Genomic DNA, 22,025 nt, shown 5'->3' with positions numbered 1-22,025 from the left:
ATTTGCATTTTAATCAACAGACACTTTGCTTACATTTTTGTATTTATTTCTTACATTACACACTATATTGTTGCTATGTTGCTTGTAACATTAATAACTTGTTTATTTTTTTTTTTTATAAGTTTTGTTAGTTGGCACAGTTTTTGTATTGATTTGTTAATAATGGTTTAAAACAAATTGATATTGTTATAGGGAACGTATGCTAAATATTGCGAATATTAAGTTCATAATTAGTGGTTTCTATGGATGCTATTGGGTTTTAATTTTCTTTAATGTATATTTTTTATTTGGTTGGTATTCCCTTGCAGACGATATACAAATCTGGTCATGAATTATTAAAGGTATTATTGTATTTTAAGTCAGAAAGTTGAAATTAAATATATATTGGAAATAAGTATTAGTAAATTTTGAAGACAGAGAGAACTGAAACTCGATTAATCAGTTATCAACGCAAAATTGGGTTTATTACATATGTATTTCAAATTATTTTAAAATCAAACACTTATATTTTTAATGAGCTTTGAAATCTGTTAACAAATTTTAGAAAATAAACTTAATACCAATTTTCCTTATCAACACTGACCTGCTATTAAAGTATGATCAATCAGCAAGGGTATTACATTTTAGGCATACCAGAGAAAATCAATATTTTTTAATTGTTTCTATTTCTGCATACACATATCTATAGATTTATTGTTAAGCTGCTTCTTTAACTGACAGTTTGCCTTTGGCGGTTTGCAATTTAATTAAAATTGAATTGAAATGAAATGTATACAATAGAATAGCGTGTGCGTTTACTGTTTGCACACACTGTTTGTGTGGGTGTCACATACAATTAACATGCTTTATTCAATTTAAGTTTAATTAGCTGCAGTTTGTTGACGTGTTATTTACCTTGAATTATTCAGTTGATTTTCCCCATCATCTGTTAAATACTGAAAATGGAAAGGGAAAATGTGGTTACATGTTATTATTGTTAGTCAAACTGTTAAAATCAGCAGGTCGTAAAAATCACACATAATTATGTTTATTTATTTAATCCTTACACTCTCATACAATATTTATTTAAATTTTATCGGAAACTTTGTCACACACACACACTCACACACACACACAGTAGCATCAGTTTTTGGGTCATCAAAAATTCATGTGCTTTAAATCATGGCTGGTTGACTGCGTCTAAAGAGCTTTTGACCAACATTTTTCATTTAGTTTCCAGCACTAGCATAATTTATGATCTAGTCCTGATAGACACATATGCCGCATATTACATAATATACATATATTCCCATTTAAATAAAATTCAAATACTTAAAGTTCCTCTTAAGTTGTCTGCCTTAAGGACGCATTTTATTTGACAAGTACTTTTAAATTTAAGCAAGAAAGTTATAGCGAAAAATGACTAACTAGGGCATACCCTATAATAGTTAAGCTATTGAGTTATTTAAAAAATAAAAAATAATAATTTTATTCAAGAAATAATATACAATAGATTTTTTAGTTATTTTTTATTATAATTATAAAAAAAAACAAATAAATTAATTTTTTTCTTATTAAAAACATAAAAAACAAATATGTAGATTTAAATTTTGTCAACTATATATTGTCTCCTATATATTTATATTTAATATTCTAATTTATTACTTTATAAAGTCTATAATAATTGTTTCGATTCGTTGACAGCATTAACCCAGCAGCAAAAGAATAAAGGGCATTAAAACAGCAAATAAGCATAGTAGAGTTGTTGGTTTATAGTTTTGTCACACAACAACAATAAAAAAATTAATTTCGAGAATTTGGTGAGAGAATTGTTGTTGAATGATAAAAGAGACAAAAGCCGAGTGACAGTTTAATTAATTTAAATGAACATTTCTTGTTAATAGTTGCGTGTTGATTTTCCAACTTACAATGTAAACGAAAATGTCAAACATACATATAAGACCTTTATCAAATATACACACACATACATTCTTTGATAGGCAAGATTGTAAGGTAAACTGTAGAAATTAAAGGAGAAAACATGAGACACAAATCAATTTGCATGAGGAAAAGAAACTTTGTAGCTTGCCGCAACGAAACTTTGTTTTTCTGGTTGTATTTGGTGGTGTGTGTGTGTGTTGCGGTGGTGGTGTAGGCATTTACTTCAAGGTCTAGAGCTTTGTGTGTGTATTAAATTTGAAATTCAAATTTATGAAACGGCAGCAGTCGTAGTTCACAGATTTTTGCCATGTTCATATGAGCTAACATACACTCGACAAAAATTTATGGCATTTGCTTGATGCTTTAACAATTATATAGCCTACTTTTTGGGGTATCCTCACACACACACACACACATACGTGGTAAGCAGACGCCATAAAAACCTTTTTTGGGTCCCGCTTTAATGTGGTGCAAATTTTTGGCCTGACTCAGAGACTTTTGCGGCAAATCGCTCGTTGAAAGTCATTCAGCTGGAATCAAGTTGTTAGCACAATTAGTGTGGGCGTGTCCTGCCACCTCATGCCCCCTGCCACATGTCCCATGCCCCAGTGTCTGGGCGTTACTGTTGCGGCTTTCATTATCGGCTACGTGCCTCATTTTGTCCATGAATGTTAAGTAAAATTAATTGCGTAGCCTCTGGCACAAAAGTGTGCGAATTGTTGCCGCTTTGTTTGCTTATTTTGATAACAGCAACAACGACAACAACAGCAACAACAATCACTGCGTTAGAAAAGTTTTTGAATAATTTCATTAATATATCTGGAAAATTTGTTGGCGTGTAAGAAATGCAAGTAATTTTCACACACCCCACACACATACACACACACACACTAACACACATTGCGGCGGCCTATTAGAATTTATAATTAGCTTAAAAATGATTACAACAAAATCGCTATGTTTCTTTTAGCTAAAGTATTTTCATTTAACAACAATTGTTATTCTTAAAGTTTCGGTTGAAAATTTCAACAAATTTCATATTTTTTTTTTTATATAAATTAAATTACAAATTTAACTACAACAAAATTTAAGCTATAGTTAAAATAAAATTTTAGCTATAATTTTATTTACATTTTTTTCCTACTAACTATAATTTTAATTCAACTGTTAAGCGTTAGATTTGAAGCACTGGAAGACTAAATACAAAATAACTCTTTAATTAGATTTTTACAATACATTTTATTAATATGTTAAATATTTTTATAATATACAAAAGAAGAAAAAATTTCAAAACTAGTTCTTACTTATAATATAAAACTAAGCAAATCTGATATTTCTGGATTGATGAACAAAAAGTCTAACACAAATTTATTCTAAATTGAGAGTTTGTTACAGGGTATTTTTAAGTTGATAACTTTCGCTTTTAAATTAATTTTGCTTATCAAAAAATTTTTAATTATATTTTTAGGATATTGGCGAAAATAAAAAGTTTTCATTGGCGTTGTTTTGTACAACCATAAGTGGGAAGAACCGTTCGAGTTGTGGCCAAGACCCTAAAACAGGTCAACGAAAATGGTGTACAATAAACTTTAATGAATTACAATTTGCCATGGACAGACGAGTGGAAGAGAGGAAGGAATGGGATGGAATAAGATGGGAAGGAAAGAAAAGCAGGCTGGTAAATCGTTGAGCAAACTGGGTAAAAAAAAAGATGGAACGAAAAATGAAGTGAATGTAAAAGGAAATGAAAATATGTCGACGGAAATGAGGATTGACGCCATTTCTTTGGAGCTGGTCATTGCGAATTGAGAACTGAGGATTGGGATTTGGGAATTGTGGATTATTAAATTTATATTGGACTTGTTTCTGGTCAAGACACGACTGATTTAAGTTGAATTGGGCGTGGCTTTGGCATTAACTTGCCGTTTCATCATTGTCAACAATCGCAGTCACAAACAATAAATATTGTTAACAATTTGTTGTGTCTGAGCCGGGGCAATAGCAGAAATGCCAGTGCAAATATTTGAACTTGCCCGAAGAAGGAAATGAGCTTCGAATGTGAAATCCGCAAACCCTTCGGCCCATAAATTATCATCATCGTCGTCATCAGCAAATGGTTTGGTTGGGACTCTTTTCTTGCAGCTTTTACATTTTTCAATTGCCGCATTTCCCGCACCTTTCCCAATCCCACCTAATTCCAAGTATCGTTCACGTGGCCAATGTGGCATCAATTAAATCAAGCATCATTAAGCGAATGTGGCAGTGACAGTGACTGTGACAGTGGCACCTAATATGGTAGACACTGTGTGGGCGTGGTCATCTCAGGTGTGCTTTGTGCATTTTCCAGATTTACAGACAAGTGCACAGTGAACCCAGAATATTAGTGTTCATTTAAATCAGTTCTTTTATTTTCAATATTCAAATTTCTTTATTTTTCATTGTTAATTATAATTGATAAATATCAATCAATCAAGCTAAAATTTTGAGAAAACATCGAAAAAGTTTCACTTATTTTTTATACCAAATTTCAATACTAAAGCTTTGAAATTGCACTTGTTACTCGACTTTTTTTTTTTTTGAGGCCGTTGGAAGGCGTGGTATAATTCTAAAACAATCTTAATATGTGTGCATATCATATGAGTATTATCCCCAAATTTTCTGGCTTAAAATCTTTTAGTCTCTAGAGATCTAGGTGCTCATACGGAGAAAATTAAGAAAAAAACCATCTGAAAAAATAACCATATTAAACATACTTTACATTCGCGAAAATGCGTCAAATTATTTTTAAATATGAAATAAATTTTTCCCTCGACTGTAGCATACAAATTTAATGAAAATCATATATTATTATCATTTGAAATACAACAAATACAACTAACTTTGATACCACAGTGCAGTCGTGTAATTGAAAATTCCTCTAATCGCCGGAGAGTGTAGCGCATAAAATTTTATTTGGTGGAGTGTAATTTTATTGCAATTCCTGTTGGTTTTTAACGTATCTAACTGACTCTTAAAGTGAGTGCTAAGTGCTCAATTGGTCTTTAAAAAGGCAATGGCAGAATCATTATTCATGCTGTCTTCCACAGTTGAAAGCTACGTTTTTATTCCAATTTAATTTATAAAAGCTTTTCGTTTCAAACGAGAAAAATTATCTGTTGTCAAGTTTAAAAAATATTGTAATGCACAAAAAAAATTAATTTGAGTTTGACAACAATTGTAATCAATTTTAATTCAAAGCTAAACAGATAACAAAATTTAATTATGCTAAGTAACTTCATATTAATGCAAAATAGATCAAGAAGATACCCATACTAAATATATTTTATCTATAGTGTGATATCAGCCTTCTTTCTGCCACTATTAATATCCTTGGAACTTTAAAGAAGAAAGTTTTTTAAGGAAGGAAATAAAAAAAATTATATGGGAAAAGAATTTGATTACATTCTTGCATTATGTGTTTTATACGCAAGTGCATTTTTCTTTTTGGCAATTGCTTTGTCTTTGGCCCTGGAGTTTTCTGTGCGCCTGGCAGCTGGCCAAGTCCAGAAAACAAAAGTCGACCCCAGTGTGTCGCCTGTGCAGGAGCAGAGGGATGGAGGGGCGGATATGAAAGGGTAAGGGGAAGGACAGCAAGTGAAATGGAAGAGATGCGCCAGATGTGCTTGTTGGTTAAAACAACAGTAAATGCACTTCGACGAGGCTTTTACTTGGCAACTCACATACACACACACACACTCAGGGACTCACACTCAGGGACTCACACATATTGTGCATCCCCCTGCCCATCCTTTTCTTGGGCTTAAATGGGCTTTACATACACAACGTCTATTTATTGCCACGCTTGTTGAGGCCATTTTTCACTTGCGAGGATTTTGCGCGAGCGCTTGAAATTTCATTTGCTAAATGTAATTTGATTTAAGTTTAAGGCATTTGCCATTTGCTTTCTGTTTTTTCTTTTTTGCGATTTACCATTTCTATACCCATTAATTTGGCTTACAAATTTGAAAAATTAAATTTTTAGCAGCTTATCGTTTCTACCACAACAATATTAAAGACTTTATAAACTAAAGTGCTGCTTACAGAGCATCTCCTAGTCGATCATTGGAATTTTCTTTATGATATTCGCTTATTTATATTCATTTTTGGTTCACAAAGCACTTGGCTCCTTGTGAAAAGTGCACTGAAAAACATATATTTTAAATGCATGCTTTGTCTTTTTCATTTCATTTTTCAAATGTTCCATGAAACGTACAAACTGCACAATTACTTTCTCTATTTATTTTTTTTTTGGGTATAAGTGCAATTCCCTCATGTTTTATTCATTTACTGTAGCTTAATAAAATAATTTTAAAAATTCCATTTAATATTGAAGTCGCATGCAAAGCTTTAAACAATATTTAATGTTTATTTCTGGATAAAATTGCATTAAAACTTCACACTTATATAAAATGGTTTGTACGTGAAAGTTGATCATGCTCTTTCAATAAATAAATTAAGACTTTTCGAGATATTATTAACCTAACTGGAAGTTTTTTTTTGAAATTAAAAAACTTGTTAAAGATACATAGAAAAATGCATAGGAAAATTAAAGTTACTTTAAATTTTGTAGACCATATTTTAGAGCTTTTTATAAGTATCGAATTAAATTTAATTTATAAATATGCATAGAAGCTCTCACAAAATAAATAATTAGTGTGCATCAACTTGATTTTTTTCTATTATTATAAAATTCTTTTTAATTTAATTTATTATAATTTTTGTTCAACATCATATTATTTTTTTATATTGTTCTTTTATTATATTATACATCAGATAAATCAAATACATTTTTGGAAGCTAATTTTTAGCTACTAACTGACTTGAAAGTTTCCCTAATTGTTTTGATATAATAATGTATTTTTTTTGATTAAATAATTGATGGATAGCAACTCTTCCATTTCCTGGACTGCTCTCAATTAAAATGAAAAATTTGAAAATGCTTTTTGGCAAAGAACACAGCACTACACAACTCGGCACTTGTGGCACTTGCACCACTTGCACCACAAATACAAAAATATACAAATTATTTTGCAGATTGCTTTGTGGTCCAGCACAAAATATGGAAATTGCACTTGTCTATGTAACTGTAACTGTAACTGCAACTGTGTAAAATCAAATTTGTTGGTATCCTTGAACACTCTTCATGGTGTGGGGACCATTCAAAAATGTTGCGCCAGCGCATTCGTATATAACAATCGGGGAACAATAACAATAACAACACAGCTTGGCCAAAAGCAATAAACTGGCCAAGTTGTGCAAGTGGTTGGCATTGGCACTGTTGCGATGCCACTAGACTCTACCCGCACCACCGAACCACATTTACCACCGTTACCACTACCAACAGCACCCACATGCCACTCCCCCTCGCCCAGTTAGCCTGTTCAGGATGCTAGGATGAGATTTGCCAACTCAGCAGGCATTTAGTTTTGTGTAAAATGCAATTTGCTGCTTTTGCATAAATATCCCATTGTTGTTGAATAGCTCTCGATATACTCTGTAAAGTGTTAGGGGTATATGCATTTTTTTAAAGTGGTTTATAAAAAGTCAAAGGGTAGGTAAGAAAAATTGGATAATGGATAATAATGGGAATAAAAAAGAATAGAATTTTCTAAATCAACAAAATTTAAATGCCGAATCAATTTTAAGATCAAATAATGATCAGAATGACATTCCGCATGAAAATAGGTTGAGTTATGACAAAGTTATGAGAGTTCAACGTTTTTGTAAAAATATTAAGGGGTTGCTAAGGAAAATTAGATGAAAATCGAAAAAATGGAATTTTCTAAGTGAATGAAATTGAAATGCAGAACCAATTTTGCGGCCAAGTCATGATCAAAATGACATTCCGCATGAAAATTGGTTGAGTTAAAAAATGGTTTTGAAAAAATGTCAAGGGGTTGCTAAGGAAAATTGAACGATGAATGGCTTAGAGTCGAAGAAAAAGAAATTTTAGGTGAATAAAATTTAAATGCAGAAACAATTTGGAGGCCAAACAGTGATCAAAATGGCATTTCGGGTGAAAATCGGTTGGGTTTTTGACAAAGTTATAAGATTTCAAAGTTTTTGAATAAATGTCCATGTAATAAGGTAGTGTAATTTAGAAGGCAGTAGTGCATTACATATCATGTTACTGTGACTGCTGCTGGTTGCCATACAAATTGTAGTTAAACGAGACACACATGCATACTTGTATAGTACTAACATACTTACTATAGTTTATATCTGTATATATGTATATTACACCCACCTATATATTTACGTAAATGGCTCCACTTGCTGTTCGACATCGAGCAAACTTAAATCGTTGAAAGTCCGACAATTCTGCAGGACTTGACTGCTGGTTGCATTAATTAAATCAAAATCAATGGCCAGACGATGTTCAGACTTGGATGCGGACACCGTTTGAAGTGTTGCCTGCTTTGGTTGCCCCTCATCAACTTTATCATCATCGTTTTCATCATTATCATCATCACTTTTGCTATTGCAATCAAGTGCATAACAAAGGTTCAGGTCTGTTGCCTGTTGGCCTGTTGGTTGTGTCATGGCTGCTTGATTATGGCCAGCATGATGAGCAGTTGTCAAGAGTGACGCCTCCTCCTGTTGCTGCTGTACCTCCTGTTCGTAGCCATATCCATTGTACGAGTACTCGTATTCATCATACTCATCCATCAGTGATTGTTCCGAGTAGCTTTCATCATCATCATCGGCGCAATCAAAGTAGCCACTCTGTGGATTTTACGTGTGGATCTCTTGTTTAGTTTCTACCCCCACCAAATTTGAGTCACTGTAAATACGCACCTGACAGTCCAAGCAACGGCAATTATCACAGAGACTGCAGCTCAGTCCTAAAATGTCGGCTGCCTCCTGGTATAACTCATAGCTCGACCTTGTTGTCGCCTCTTTATTCCTCTCCAGCTGCTGCTGCTGCTGCTGTTCTCCTCGTTGTTGTAGTTGTTGTTGTGTGTAGTTGGCCAACTTGTTGTTGTTGTCATTATGCATGCTCCAATTGTTCAATTTATTTTGCTGTTGTTGCTCCGCTCCAGCTGCCTCTTGACTGTTGTTATTATTGTTGTTGTTATTCTTACCGCCCGAGTGAACCGCCGATGTTGTTGTGGACTGCGCGATGGCTGTGTAAAGATCCGCCTCATTGCTGTTTTGGATGAGAAATGAAAAGTTAGTCGACTCTTATTTAGTTTATGGTTGACTAAACTAAACGCACGCTCAATACAGGAAGCGATGCACAGTGGGACATTTGGCTAATCTAGCGTAACAAATTAAAAAGTTCGAAATAATAATAATATTTTCTTAAAGGTGCTAACTATCGTAATATATTTCTTTTTTTTACCAATTTATAACATTAAACAATTATTTTTTAAATATTAACTAATTTTGAGTGTCGATAATCTATCTACTTTATTTATAATTGAGTAAAAAAAAATTTTTAAGTCCACACTAAGCTCCGTTAAACTGAACATAAATCCCACTGTGCAGCGTTTTGTTTGTAAATTGAAATAAATTTAAACAAAGCATGTATTTTTAGCGACAGCTTTAGTTTTTGATATTTTAAAGCCTACTTTTTTTCAATTACAGCTTTCAAGGCTTATTGCTCAGTTGCCAAACGATACAAATTGTTTAAATTGTTTAATGAAATTTAAACTCTTATTAACTCCAGAAATTGATATAATATAAAGTGTAGCATACTTTCCACGTTAATTAGAACATTTAATAGTCTGAAAGCCCCATTGTGGAGTTGCTACTTTAAAACATTTTCAACACTCTCCTCTAACGAAGATTAACTTCTAGCTCATAAAATTCATGTAAAAAAAGTGAAGCATACTTTTCTGTGGCAGTCTTAATTTTGTACAGCTTTCCAGGCTCATTGTAGAGTTGCCACACTATAGAAATTGTTTACATCGTTATCAGAGTGAAATTTAAACCTTAATCAACTCTCTCCCTCCGTGGAGGACCATTCAGTTGGATATATCAAAGGGAATGCAGGCCATTAAAAGAGCTGTCTACCGTTGCTCGGGAAGCCGCTTATCAGTTGCTGAGGGACTGACAGTGAGGGTACAAAAGAGTGAAGGGCTTAACAAAAATGCAAATAGTTGCAAAGTGAACGACAAACTTTTCAAAAAAAAAATAACGAATATTTTGCAAGCTATTTTGTCACACTTGAAGCGCCTTGATGGAGTTGTTCTCGTTGGGAACTTTGATTCCCCTGATTTCCGTTGATTCCCCTGTTTTCCGTCCTGTAAAAAACTTGATGAATGCGCACAGAAATTCTCTTGTAATCAACTGCAAATTTAAATTATAATAAAGCAAAAAAAAAACAAAAATGTCGACTGCATTTCCCAGCTGACATTTTCATACTAATTAAAGTCGCTAATAAATCAAAGGACCCAGTTGCAATTAATGAAATATTTAACAGTCTGCACTTTGACATCATTATAATGAAAGTGGGAAAAGGGGTGAGGGAAGGAGGGAAGCAGGGGGAGAGACATTGGCACTGAACAAGTGAGCAGTTCTCTACACTCAGAAAAATATTAAGATATCCTAACTTTATTTAAAATTTCCAATGCTGAGTAAAAATTGTATTCTTAAGTGCGCATTTTGCAAAATACGAAATTTCTGGAATACAATCTCTAAATTTAAAAAACACAACAATATAAATTTATAAACGGACGTACCTAGTTTTAGGTTAGACTATTTTTCCGAGTGTAGCTTGCTGGAAAACTATATTTTTTGAGGTGAATTTTCATACGCAAAGCCACGCCCACTAGCCCCTTTTTAGTCGTTAGCTATTGAAATATGATTATTGCACTTCAATATGTGCAGAAGCAGCGCCTCGGTTGCCGTGTGGCATGCATTTTAATCAACTTTATGGCACGAGAGGCAACAGTAACTTCTACAGCTCCCATTTCCCCTCTGACTCGTATAGTCGATCGGCTTTTTGAACGCTGAGCGCTTCACTGAATTCCTGTTAGCGCCGTTTTTTTTGTTAGCGCGTTAATTTTTCAATTTCGCAAATGGCTGCGCTAACAAAAGCGACTAACCGTAGACATTGCCACAAAGTTTGCAACGTGCTAAGCACTCGGTGATCAAAACTTATGACTTTATGAACAATGCAAGAAACTTGCAAAACTAAATGGTGGCAAAGTGTATAGAGCGGAAAGTGAGAGGACATTCAATGTCCTGGGCAGCTAATTGAAGGCGCTTAACAACCGCTGTGTAGACAAGCACAAGAAATAAAAACAAGTATACGCCTAGTTGAGCTCATTTTCGTCATAAAACTGCGCCCTAACCATGAAATATGTTGTCGTGCCCAAGGCACCCAATAAACTGCAGGACTACCATTAATTTTTAAAGCCAATTTTTTGTGACATCAACAGCAACTCTATTAAGATTCAAAATTGGCAGCAGTTAAATTATCTTCGGTTAACCTTAAAAAAAAAATTGTTTGAACTAGAAAGCTTATTTTCAGAAATTTAAATTAACAGCGCTTACATAGTTATCAAGAAATTCAATATTAATTTATATTATTTACCTTATATATTTTGCAAAATAAAAAACCCTTTTTGGTTTTTTTATTTTTAATATTATAATTGACATATATTACTATTCTTATGGTTTTTGGAACAAGTGAAAAATAAAAGGAATGGGGTTGAGTTTCACCAAAAAACTTAAAGCAAATATAAATTTTAATTTTTTTTAAATATTCCCAAGCTGAAAATTATAATTTTTGTTTTATGATAAATTAATTAGAAATACTAGGCCATTATTTATACCATTAATCAGCCAATTTTCATTCATTAAAAATAAATATTTTAATAAGCTAGATGTTGGAAAACTATAAAAATGGTTTGCTTACAAATAATATTGAGTTTGCGATTAGTTTTTGAAAAAAAATACTGCACTTGCGATAAGTTTTTTAAAGCTCACGTTTTCGATATTAAACTGAAAACATGATTTTACTTGTCTCATAACCGCTTGGCAAACTTAATGACAAAGTTGTTGTCATGACAGCGCATTCTGCGAAGCATCTTTAGCTTGTAGGTTGTGAAAATGTGCAGGGGTAGGAGGTAAGTATCTTGCAAAATTCCGTTGGCCCAATAAACTTGTGGCCCATAAAAACTTGCCCACAATTTGAGCACCGCAATATGCCTTATAACATTTATGTGAATTTATAAGTTTTGCCACATAGTAGGGACTGACTAAAGGGGGAGTGGAGTGGGGTGAAGTACACCTACCTGCTGGGCAAAAGGGCATTCGCATCCGCATCCGCATTCGCATGCTCAGTGTTGATGTTGTTGCTGCTGCGCCATTTTTCTTCTTCGAGAAATTTCAGAAACTTTGTCTTCTTGGCAATAAGCGTTGATTTGACATTGGTGCATTTTTGCCTGTTGGCCACGGCACCAAGAAGAGGTAGTGCACCTGCTCCTACAGCTCCTGCGACTCCAACCGTTATGGCTCCCGTTGTCGTTGCCGTTCCCGTTCCCGTTCCCGTTGCCGTTAAAGTCTCTTGCGGATCACAAATGCGACTGTGCGAAGATGTCGCTGACAGGCAGCTATTGTTATGGCTTCCGACTGGGATATTGTTGTTGCTGCTGTTGTTGTGCCACTGCTGCTGATTTCTGTGGCTGACATTTTGGCAGTTGTTGCCACCACTGACGCCGACGACGCTGCAATTGAACAATTTCTGCAACGCTGCCGTTGCCGGTGAACACATTGCGGTTGACATTGATGTAGCGACCGGATTTATGTAGTTTGTTGTTGCTGTTGCAGTTGCAGTTGCAATTGTTGCTGTTGTTGTTGCTGCTGCGATTATTGTGGTGGTTGCGGCCACCACTGACGAGTTGCCATTGCCAAAACTTTTGAATTTATGCTGCAAACTGCAGGCGGCACTCGAGCAACTTGCGCCAATTGAATTCCTTGTTGTCCTTGTTGTCCTGTCATTCATTTCACGCCCAGTTGCTGTCGTCGCATGTATGCCAAAGTCCTGCGAAAATGCAAAAGATTCTTTCCTCTTGTATTCGCACAAACAACTTGACCAACAATTTCAGCTAAATACGAGCAAGAGCAAAAAGTAAAAGTTTTCAAAACTTACGCCATATGATGGATTGTAACCGGCATTGAGCACGTAAATGGAGTTTTGATTGTTGCACTGATAAACCATGTCGTCCATCTTTTGAACTGTTGTAGCAAATAAAACAAATAGAAAAGATACTATTATTAAATAACATGTTTCTCAAATTGTGTCTTATTTATTTATTTGAACTCATAAAAATATTAAATAAATTAAAATATCTTAAGTTAAGAAATCGGTTAAGATTTGACCAAGCTATGACAGTTGGAAGTTTTTTAAATGCTTTAATACTCAACAAAAGGATATTCAAATTTTACATAGCATACTTTTCAGCTGAAACAGAATTCTTCTTTTAAATTATTTAAAATATTGTTGCCTACTTTTGGGCATCGCAAATAAAAGTACTCGTAAAAACTGAAATCCATTAGATATGCGTGCGCAAATAATAAAAGTATGCAAATTTTTGTAGTTCAACATTGATTTTCGCCTGCTGTCTCATGTCTCATTTCCAGTTGAGAATGAAACGCAAGAAAATCAAGAAAATTAATTTAAATTCTGATTGATGGAAATGTGTTGAGGCGCCCGCTGTGATTTTGCGTATTGTTCTTTTTTTTTGTGTGTTTTTTTACATTACCCGCTGAACTTTCAATGAATTTCGTCTCGTAAATATTCGACGAATTTCTCAAATGTCGCTGTTCTCGCCGCTCTTTCTCAGTTCGCTTCGGTTTCAGCTTCAGCTGCTCTATGGAAAGTGTTGATTGAACTTGAGCTGTTGATGCTGCGCTCTGTAGTTTAAGCTCGCCTTGTTGTTGTTGTTGATGGTTTTGGTAATGGCCGGATGGCAGCTCGTGTTGTTGGTAATCAAAGCTGCAATTACCGCTGTACACGTCCAATTGAAGCGGAAATTTATGCGGCTGTTGTAGCGTGTAAACGCCAGCATCGACAGCTTTGGTAATATGGCTCCTGTTGCTGTTGTTGTTGCTCCTGTTGCTGTTGCTGTTGTTGTTGTTGTAGCCAAACCAGCTCGTTAGCCACAAGGATTGTAAGTCTATCAAGTGAAAGAAGAAACGAAAATAAACGAAACGAATTGAAGTGAGAGAGAGAACAAGCATATTGAGCAAAATAAGCAAGTTTTGCGGTTAACATGAAATGTAGCCCCAGATTTGTTTAATGCACAGGATAAGCATTTGTTCCATGTTTCCTAGTTATTGTTGCTGTTATTGCTCGACACGCAGAAGGACTTTTTTTTTGATATTCATGTTACTGGTTTGGCTTAGGGCTTGGTTTGTAAGCAGCACGACTTGTGCTTACCCTGCACAGAGTTTAATTAATTTTTTAAAGCTAACAATATTGACAGAAAGTTGCTTAAAAATTCGTATAAACATTTTTTTAGTAGATGCAATAATTTGTATCTTATTAAACTGACTAAAAAAAGTTTCCGTTTAAGCTTATATACAAAAATGTTTTTAATTTAATTTTAATAATAGTTAGATTTCTCCTTTAAATATGTAAGAAATATGGTTTTAAGTAACACAGTAATATAATTTGTATAAACTTATAAAACTCACTGAAAGTAGCTCAAGACTTTCGCTTAAACTATTTTAGCTTTAAAGTGTTTTTAGTTAATATTTTGATTTGTTTTTCTACAAATTAAGAAATATTATTTAAGATAAATAATTTTATAGCGCTAATTAAACTGAATGAAAGTTGCTCAAAGCTTCTTTTTAGGCTTTTAAAAATTTAATGAGTATTTTGAATTTTTAAAGTTAAAAAATATATATATTTAAAAACAAACAACCCTTTTAATAACTCTGGCTGCAAAAGCAAAGTGAGCTGAGACCTTGTCTGTCTGGGTCCTGATAAAATTACTCTAAAAAGGCAGTTCATTGAAATGAACAGCAGCAGGTTGTGGCTCATTCCCTGCTCCATTAAAATCCTCACTTATGTACGACTGTATACGATTGTATATAGACGAGTATATCTCTCTTTTTTTGTCTCTGCTTTGGGCACTGACAATGCGTTTGTCAGTTCTGAATGTTATCTCTGTCCGCTTAACCAGCCCAAATACTAACAATGGACAAAGCTACAAATTTGTTTTGAGGCACGCAAAATAATCAAAAATAATCCTTATTCCTTTTCCTTTTTTTTTTGTATTTTTTGGGGTTAGAGCGAAGCTTAGTTATGGATGCCATTGTTGGTCTGCTTTTAAGCTCGTTGATTGTTTTTATTCATGCCAGCGACAAAGCTAGATGAAAAAAAGCTTTAAACAACTCGCTGGCGTATACGCAATGTTTGTAATAAACACTCACACTTTACCGTTGTCAATTGTTCCGTTAGACAATTTGTATATATTATAAATTATTATGCAAAATCATGTGTCTAAATTGCTGAGGGGAATTTTTCATTACGACAAGGTCAGGCAATAAACGAGTGTGAGTATGAGTTTGAGTTTGGGTATGAGTATTTGTACTCATTTGCTTACTAAATCCGAAATAAGAGCTTTGAGCCATTGTGTCTCAGGATGCGCTCACGAATGATTCCATTCATCAAAATGTCACAACAGTTGATCTCCCGAATAAATCCGATAAAGCCAGACAGCGAAATCTTTTGGATGTGCTGCCATTAATCGCAGCTAACTCTACTCCACATGATATGGCATATGGGGGTCAAAAGCTAGCAAAACTAATATGTGTTGAAGCCAAAAATAGGAAAACCTTACTTCGTACACTGTGAGAAATCGGGAGTTATCGGGAGGGATCAATAAAAATCATGCAAAATAAGCTTTATTTAAAACTTTCTTATTTAAACCGATAATATTTTTCCGATATATTTCTTAATCCGAGCTTTTGAATGGTTTTCCAATAAAAATTTAAATTCTATTATTATGTGTAAATAAAAATTTGTTTGATAAAATATATGTAAAATAAAAATTAATCTCTTTCACATCAAATTGATCATTAAAATTAATTGAAATTTTTATTTTTATACAGATTTATTTTTTGTCTGATTTCTTAAACACGTCATTGCGATTTCTGCATTTCTCGCAGTGTATCCCTAGTATTACACACATCAAGGAAGCAGCTATTAATGTAAGGTGTGATTGTTGTCATTTATTGTTACTGCTATTGTTGTTGTTGTTGTTGTTGCTCTAGCTTGGGTCTTCATATGTGTTGTTTTTTTTGTTGTTTTTGTTGCTGTTATTTTGTGGTATCCCAACTAAAGTTGCCTCGCTGTGAGCATTTCTAATGAGCGGCAATAAAGCAAATGTGGCAGGTGACATACATCAAACAATTTGCACATTATAATTGTTGACACGCTGTTCCAGACAATCCCTAAGCTCGGTTCTCGACCTGAAGGAGTGTCATTAGTAGCCAAAAAAATATATACTTTATATATATATATTGAGGGGGATCCCCTCGCTACGTTTTCCAACACAAAAATGTGCCTGGCTTTGGTTTATTTTATTTTATATTATTTGTTTGGGGCGCGTCGTGTCCTAAGCATGCTAATAATAAAACTTGTATTTATTTTAGGATTTGCGTAAAATGCCCGAGCGACGAAAAGGCAAACAAGTCAAGCGAATCACAATAAGCGCTTTTCTGGGTCGAATTTCGGGTCGAGAATACCCCTACTCTCTCTTCATCCCTCTCACACTCTCGCCGCAGGGGGGAAAGCATATCGCAGCTACTGAAGCGTGGCATATTTGTCATAATCAGCGCTTAGGCAAAGGACATGTATTGGAATGAGTGTGCATACCCCCAATACACACACTCATCCCCTCACACACACACACAGACGGCTGACATATGAGAGTGTGATAGTCTGACTTTGACTATGATTTGTGACGCAAACTGTCCACTTGGTGACTAACTAACGGCTAGTTCAGTCAGTCAGCAATATTTTTTGTCAAGGCTTAAGAACTTTACGCTTCAACCATTTTCAAATTACAGATAAAATTTATTTTTATTGGAATTGAACGATACTTGAATCAAGACTGCAAACCTCAAATAATTTTGTTGAAATTTAAAGATCAAGATTTTAATTCCAAGTTTGGTTCTAAAAAAAAATAATTTTATTTTCTTCTTTTTGCTTAAGCCTATAAAATTATTTTACATATTAATTTCATTGTTATTTGTCCACTGTTTTAGTTTTATGTAAACTATGAATTATAGATAGAAAAATATAAAATAATGAGAGGTTTTTTAAAAAATTTAACTTTGTGGCTTTATGAGCGGAATCTTTGTTTTTTTCAAATGGATTTCCCGGCCGGAACCCACATGTTGATATCGATCTAATAAAGGAGTATTTGGATAAACTGGAGAAAGGACATCGCCAATATCAACTCCGCTTCTATCAACGGGACTGGAAGATAGGCGCATCCATTCCGGATACTGCATACTGGAATCAATTGAATGTTCCAAGAGGGTTATCATCTTGATGACCAATAACTTTGTCAATTCTTCTTGGGGTATGTTTGAGTTCGATTGACCCGAACAAGCGACTGCTTGTCATATTATATCCGAATGTTAACTTGGATAACCTAGAACCCGAGCTGAAGCGGTACATGACGTACAACACGTGTCTGAGAAGAGATGACCCTCAATACTGGCGGAAACTGATGCATTTAAATCTAAATTGTTAAAGATTCAAGTTTATAAATATTTAGTTATTCACAATGCTCAGTTTAATTTAATGAAAAATAAAGTATATTATTTTAAGCATTAATTTGCAAAATATTTTCGTTTACTTAGTTTCAAAATTTGGGTACACAAATATAATAAGCTATTAAATTTGTCTCAATAGTTTTTCAATTTCCCTTAATTTTGATTTTCAAAATAAATTCAAGATTGTCAAATATAATGGAGTAATAGAGCTAGAAGCTTAAATGTCAATCTCTAAATTCATTAAAATTACCAATGTTTGGGTGCCTGTATTTTCCATTATTTTTTTGGGCAGGAAAACTTGAGCAAGGCTTGTGGAAAAACGCGTTATCGCCAGTTCCGGGTGGCAAATATTTGTCAGGCAATTTTCGAGTGCTGCAGGCAAAATCCGATATCGAATTTAGAGCGAGAGTTAGGGAAAAACTGCGAAAGAGGGTGGAGTATGAAAAATGGAGGATATGACGTTACCACAGGCATGTCCATATGGAGTAAGAAAGTCCTGCGACTGGTCATAAAAATGTTATCGATTTGCTTCGATGCTCACATAAATTGAAAGGTCACGTATACGCAGGTGTGTCTCCCTCTTCCTCTCCCTCTCCCCATCTTCCCTCCCTCTCTCGCTAGCAACAACAAAATGCAAAACAAATATAGAAGATTTTCATTTGAGAAATATATATTTATTTTCATGCAGATATTTTATTTATATGTATTGTAACTTAAATAGAAAACTACAATACAAACAATGTGTGGTCTATCATGTTGTGGCCTTTGTTTTCCAATATAAATCTAAAGCCTGAAATGCATATCAACATTTTAAGCTACAAGCGTTGCGAGATTTCCAATAACAATAATAACAATAATAACATAACATAAAATGTATCCGGTGAAATTGGCAGAAAGCCAATAAATTAACATTTTATGCAAACAAATCCCGAGTTCTTAATGTGTGTGTGTGTGAGTAACGGCATTTACCCCATTATGCAGTTCTGTAAGCCTTTTATGGAGCGATTATCGAAATATTTTTGGCATTCCAATAAGCAGTTATTCACAGCGGATTTAGATTGGATGTTGCCATGGATATTTCCATTATACCAGCTGGTCAGTTATTCAGTTGTTCAGCTGTTTGCATATTATTTCTGTTTTATTGAGCACAACTTGGCGTATACGTAATGCGCTCAAGCCGATAAGCGGCATTTGCATTTGCAATAATAATCCACAACAGAAAAATATAAAATACTTTAGCCCAATCTGTTCGCAATGCTTTGGCACGTGTCTGCAAGCTAACAAAATTATGGTTGATCTAAAATAAATGCCCTATATGGACTGAAAAATCAGTTTCTAAACTCAAGAAATGTAATTTAACTATTAGATTAAAATACTAAAAAAAAAGGTTTTGCTGGTTCAATTTTTAGATTAATTCTGAAGCTTATGAAACTTTAAGACATTGGTAGTAAGACGTTCATAAGCCAAAATTAAAAATCAATAATAATATAAATATTTTTGACTATGACTTTTCTTACTTTTGTCTTCCCCAATTTTTATTTTCTAATAACATTATTCCTTATTTTGGTTTTCTTAATTTTTTCTTAAATTTCTAGAAAATTTCTGAAGCTCCTAAAATTACTAATTTTTATTTTTCAAAAGAACAATTTTTGTCTAAAACTTTTTTCTTCAGTGTACTTAAGAGCGTCCGAGCTCAGGAACTCAGGGCCCATAACTTAGAGGTTAGGTTAGGAAATACCCAAAATATTTCAATTTGAAAGATCTGAGGACTAAAAAAAAAAAATACACCCAGATTTTTACACACTTGTAATGAAAAGCCAGCAAATAAATTCTCCAAGGGTTTGCTCTTTCAAATTCTGAGGCAATCAAGAGAGCAACAAGAAAGGAACTGGAGAAAAGGAGAAGAGAATAAGGGGAACATTTGAAATGTGAGGTATTTATGTTTGAGGCCAGCTGGCACTCGAAAGGAGATAAACATTATTTAAGAAATATGCCAAGTGCGTGTTTACAACACACACACAACAAACACATACCCACAAAGCACACACACACACACATACATATTTGGCTAAGGGCAAAATTTACATGAAGCTAAGCAAATGTTGTCGCAGTCACATGTCTTGTGTTGTTGTTGTTATTTTGTGGTACCTCATGTCCTGTTATTGAAGAGCAGTTATTAGTCGTAATTAATTAAAGCAAAACATTTCGACTAATTGGCAGCAATGTCATAACATTTGCTTTGATTCGAGTACAACAATATTGGATTTGGCCAGGTTAAAAGTGAACAGCAAACAACAATGATAAGAGAACAAGAAAGCAGCTAAAAAAAATGTCCAAAATGAGTGTGAGAAATGCACCCACGATAAGGACCTTGAGGGCCAGTTCACTTTCAAGTCTTGCGGCACACTTCAAGTCTAATGGAAATGGCACATAAAACAGAAAGCAGGAAAAAGAACAAGAACTGAGCACCGAAAAACATCAGGACAACGAGAACGGCCAATTCAACAAAATGTCTGACCCCAAGGACAAGAGCAGCTGGCTGGACCTGAAGACAGGACGATAGCAGGACAGCAGGACGATAGGACACAGGACACGGCGATGAAGTGTACAAAAAACTTCAAGTGCGTGGTAAAAAATATTCTTTTTTCTTTCTTTCAAGTCTCTGTATTTTGTCTTTTTCTTTTTCTTTTGTTGGTTTGCTGCCAATGTAAACACATTAGATATATTTCTGTGTTTTATCAATTTCACCACTGCATCTCATTCTCTTTACTTTTCCCTGGAACTTTCTCAAATTGTGGAGTGCTTTTGGCGCATTTTTTTATACCCTGTACCGAAGTGTATAACAAGCTGGTGTAAGCTATGTAATAGACATAAGGAGGATATTTTTCAAATCATTGAACTCTTAACTTTTGTCAAAATTTGACCGATTTTTAAGCGGAATGTCATTATATTCATGATTTGGCCTCTTTTTCAATAAATTTCGCATAACTTTGTCAAAACTCAACCGATTTACATTTCGAATATCATTTAATTATGAATTGGTCTCCAAATTAATTCTGCATTTCAATTTTTTCAGTAAGAAAATTTCATTTTTTTGACAGTAAGTCATAATCATCCAAATTTTCCTTTTCAAAAACTTTGATCTCTCATAACTTTGTCAAAAGTAAAACAATTTTGAATCGGAATGTCATTTTGATCATGATTTTGCCTCTAAATTTATTCTGCATTTAAATTTTGTTCACTTAGAAAGTTTCGAAAGTCGGGCACTCTCGGCAAAGCTTTTTCACTTATTCGCAATGTTGTCGCTATTTCTTGGGAATATTTTCTTAACAATAAAGGCATCTGGTGAATGCCTTCAGCGCGCAAAACAATCACTCATTGCCGTTGTTTTTGACTCACTTACTCTGCATTTATTCGCTTTTCAGTTTGAGATTGAGATAAGCACGCTTCAGCGATTGAGATAGACAGAGATAAACACAGATATAAACATATATAAATATATATATATATATATACATATATATATTTATATAGAGGGAGTGATAGTTATTTTGTCTTCAAGCTAAAATCAAATATCATTTGCATTTTTGCAGACACATTTGATTTTCTGCGCTTTTATCTCTCTTTGCCTATTTCTTCCAAAAGTCAACTGCAATAATTTCTCATTTCTTTAGAACTTTCAACTGCTTGGCGCGTGCTCAAATACCACACACACACACACACCCACATAGTCAAAAATACACACATAGAGGCGCACTAAATATTCACTAAATGCAACTAAATTTTGTCATTTGTTTAAGACGTGATTTGATTACACAAAGACTTCAGAGACTCTCTGTCCACATTCTGGTCAACAGCATTTGACCTAGCTGGCTTTGGTAAGAATTAGTGCTAAACTGAAAGCATAGCCAAGTTTTCTAGCTGAAACCATTTTCAATATGCGAGAGCTGTTTAAAAAATCCTTGAAGAAATCCAGGGTTAAAATCAATCTAATGTTGTGTCAGAAGTATGGTAATCCCGAATATTCTTAAACCAAGTACAAAATACTGCATTCAAGCATAATTTTTATTCAGAAATATTTTGATTTTCGGTGCTCTGTACTTTTTTTTTTTAGATTTAATATTTAAGATCGTTTTCTTTTTATTCGTGTATTGTCTTAATTTAGAAATACAATCCTGAATACGTACTTGAAAAATACAGCTAAAATCAAACATTTTAAGCTTGAATTTTAAAATGATTTTTTTTTGCTATGTAGGTTTTATTTTCGGTCTACTTATTAAACTGCCCTCTTTAAAGAATCAAGTACAGAAATCAGTTTC

General features: G+C 34.0%; 1 protein-coding gene across 1 annotated transcript; it reads right to left on the bottom strand.

Moving 5' to 3' along the window:
- Positions 1 to 664: 664 nt before the first annotated feature.
- On the bottom strand, positions 665 to 13,690 carry LOC117783848 (protein kinase 4). Its single transcript, XM_034621399.1, has 6 exons — positions 13,677 to 13,690; positions 13,064 to 13,149; positions 12,207 to 12,955; positions 8,758 to 9,109; positions 8,207 to 8,685; positions 665 to 935 (listed from the first exon to the last, which is right to left on the bottom strand). The coding sequence occupies exons 2-5, from the start codon at positions 13,139 to 13,141 to the stop codon at positions 8,215 to 8,217; spliced, it is 1,650 nt and encodes a 549-aa protein (XP_034477290.1). The 5' UTR covers positions 13,142 to 13,149; positions 13,677 to 13,690; the 3' UTR covers positions 665 to 935; positions 8,207 to 8,214.
- Between the last annotated feature and the right edge of the window lie 8,335 nt (positions 13,691 to 22,025).

The sequence above is a fragment of the Drosophila innubila genome (assembly GCF_004354385.1).
Source record: "Drosophila innubila isolate TH190305 chromosome 2R unlocalized genomic scaffold, UK_Dinn_1.0 1_C_2R, whole genome shotgun sequence".
Classification (NCBI taxonomy): Eukaryota; Metazoa; Arthropoda; class Insecta; order Diptera; family Drosophilidae; genus Drosophila; species Drosophila innubila.
Note: the sequence above shows the minus strand (reverse complement) of the source record. Positions and strands in the feature narration are given on the sequence as shown.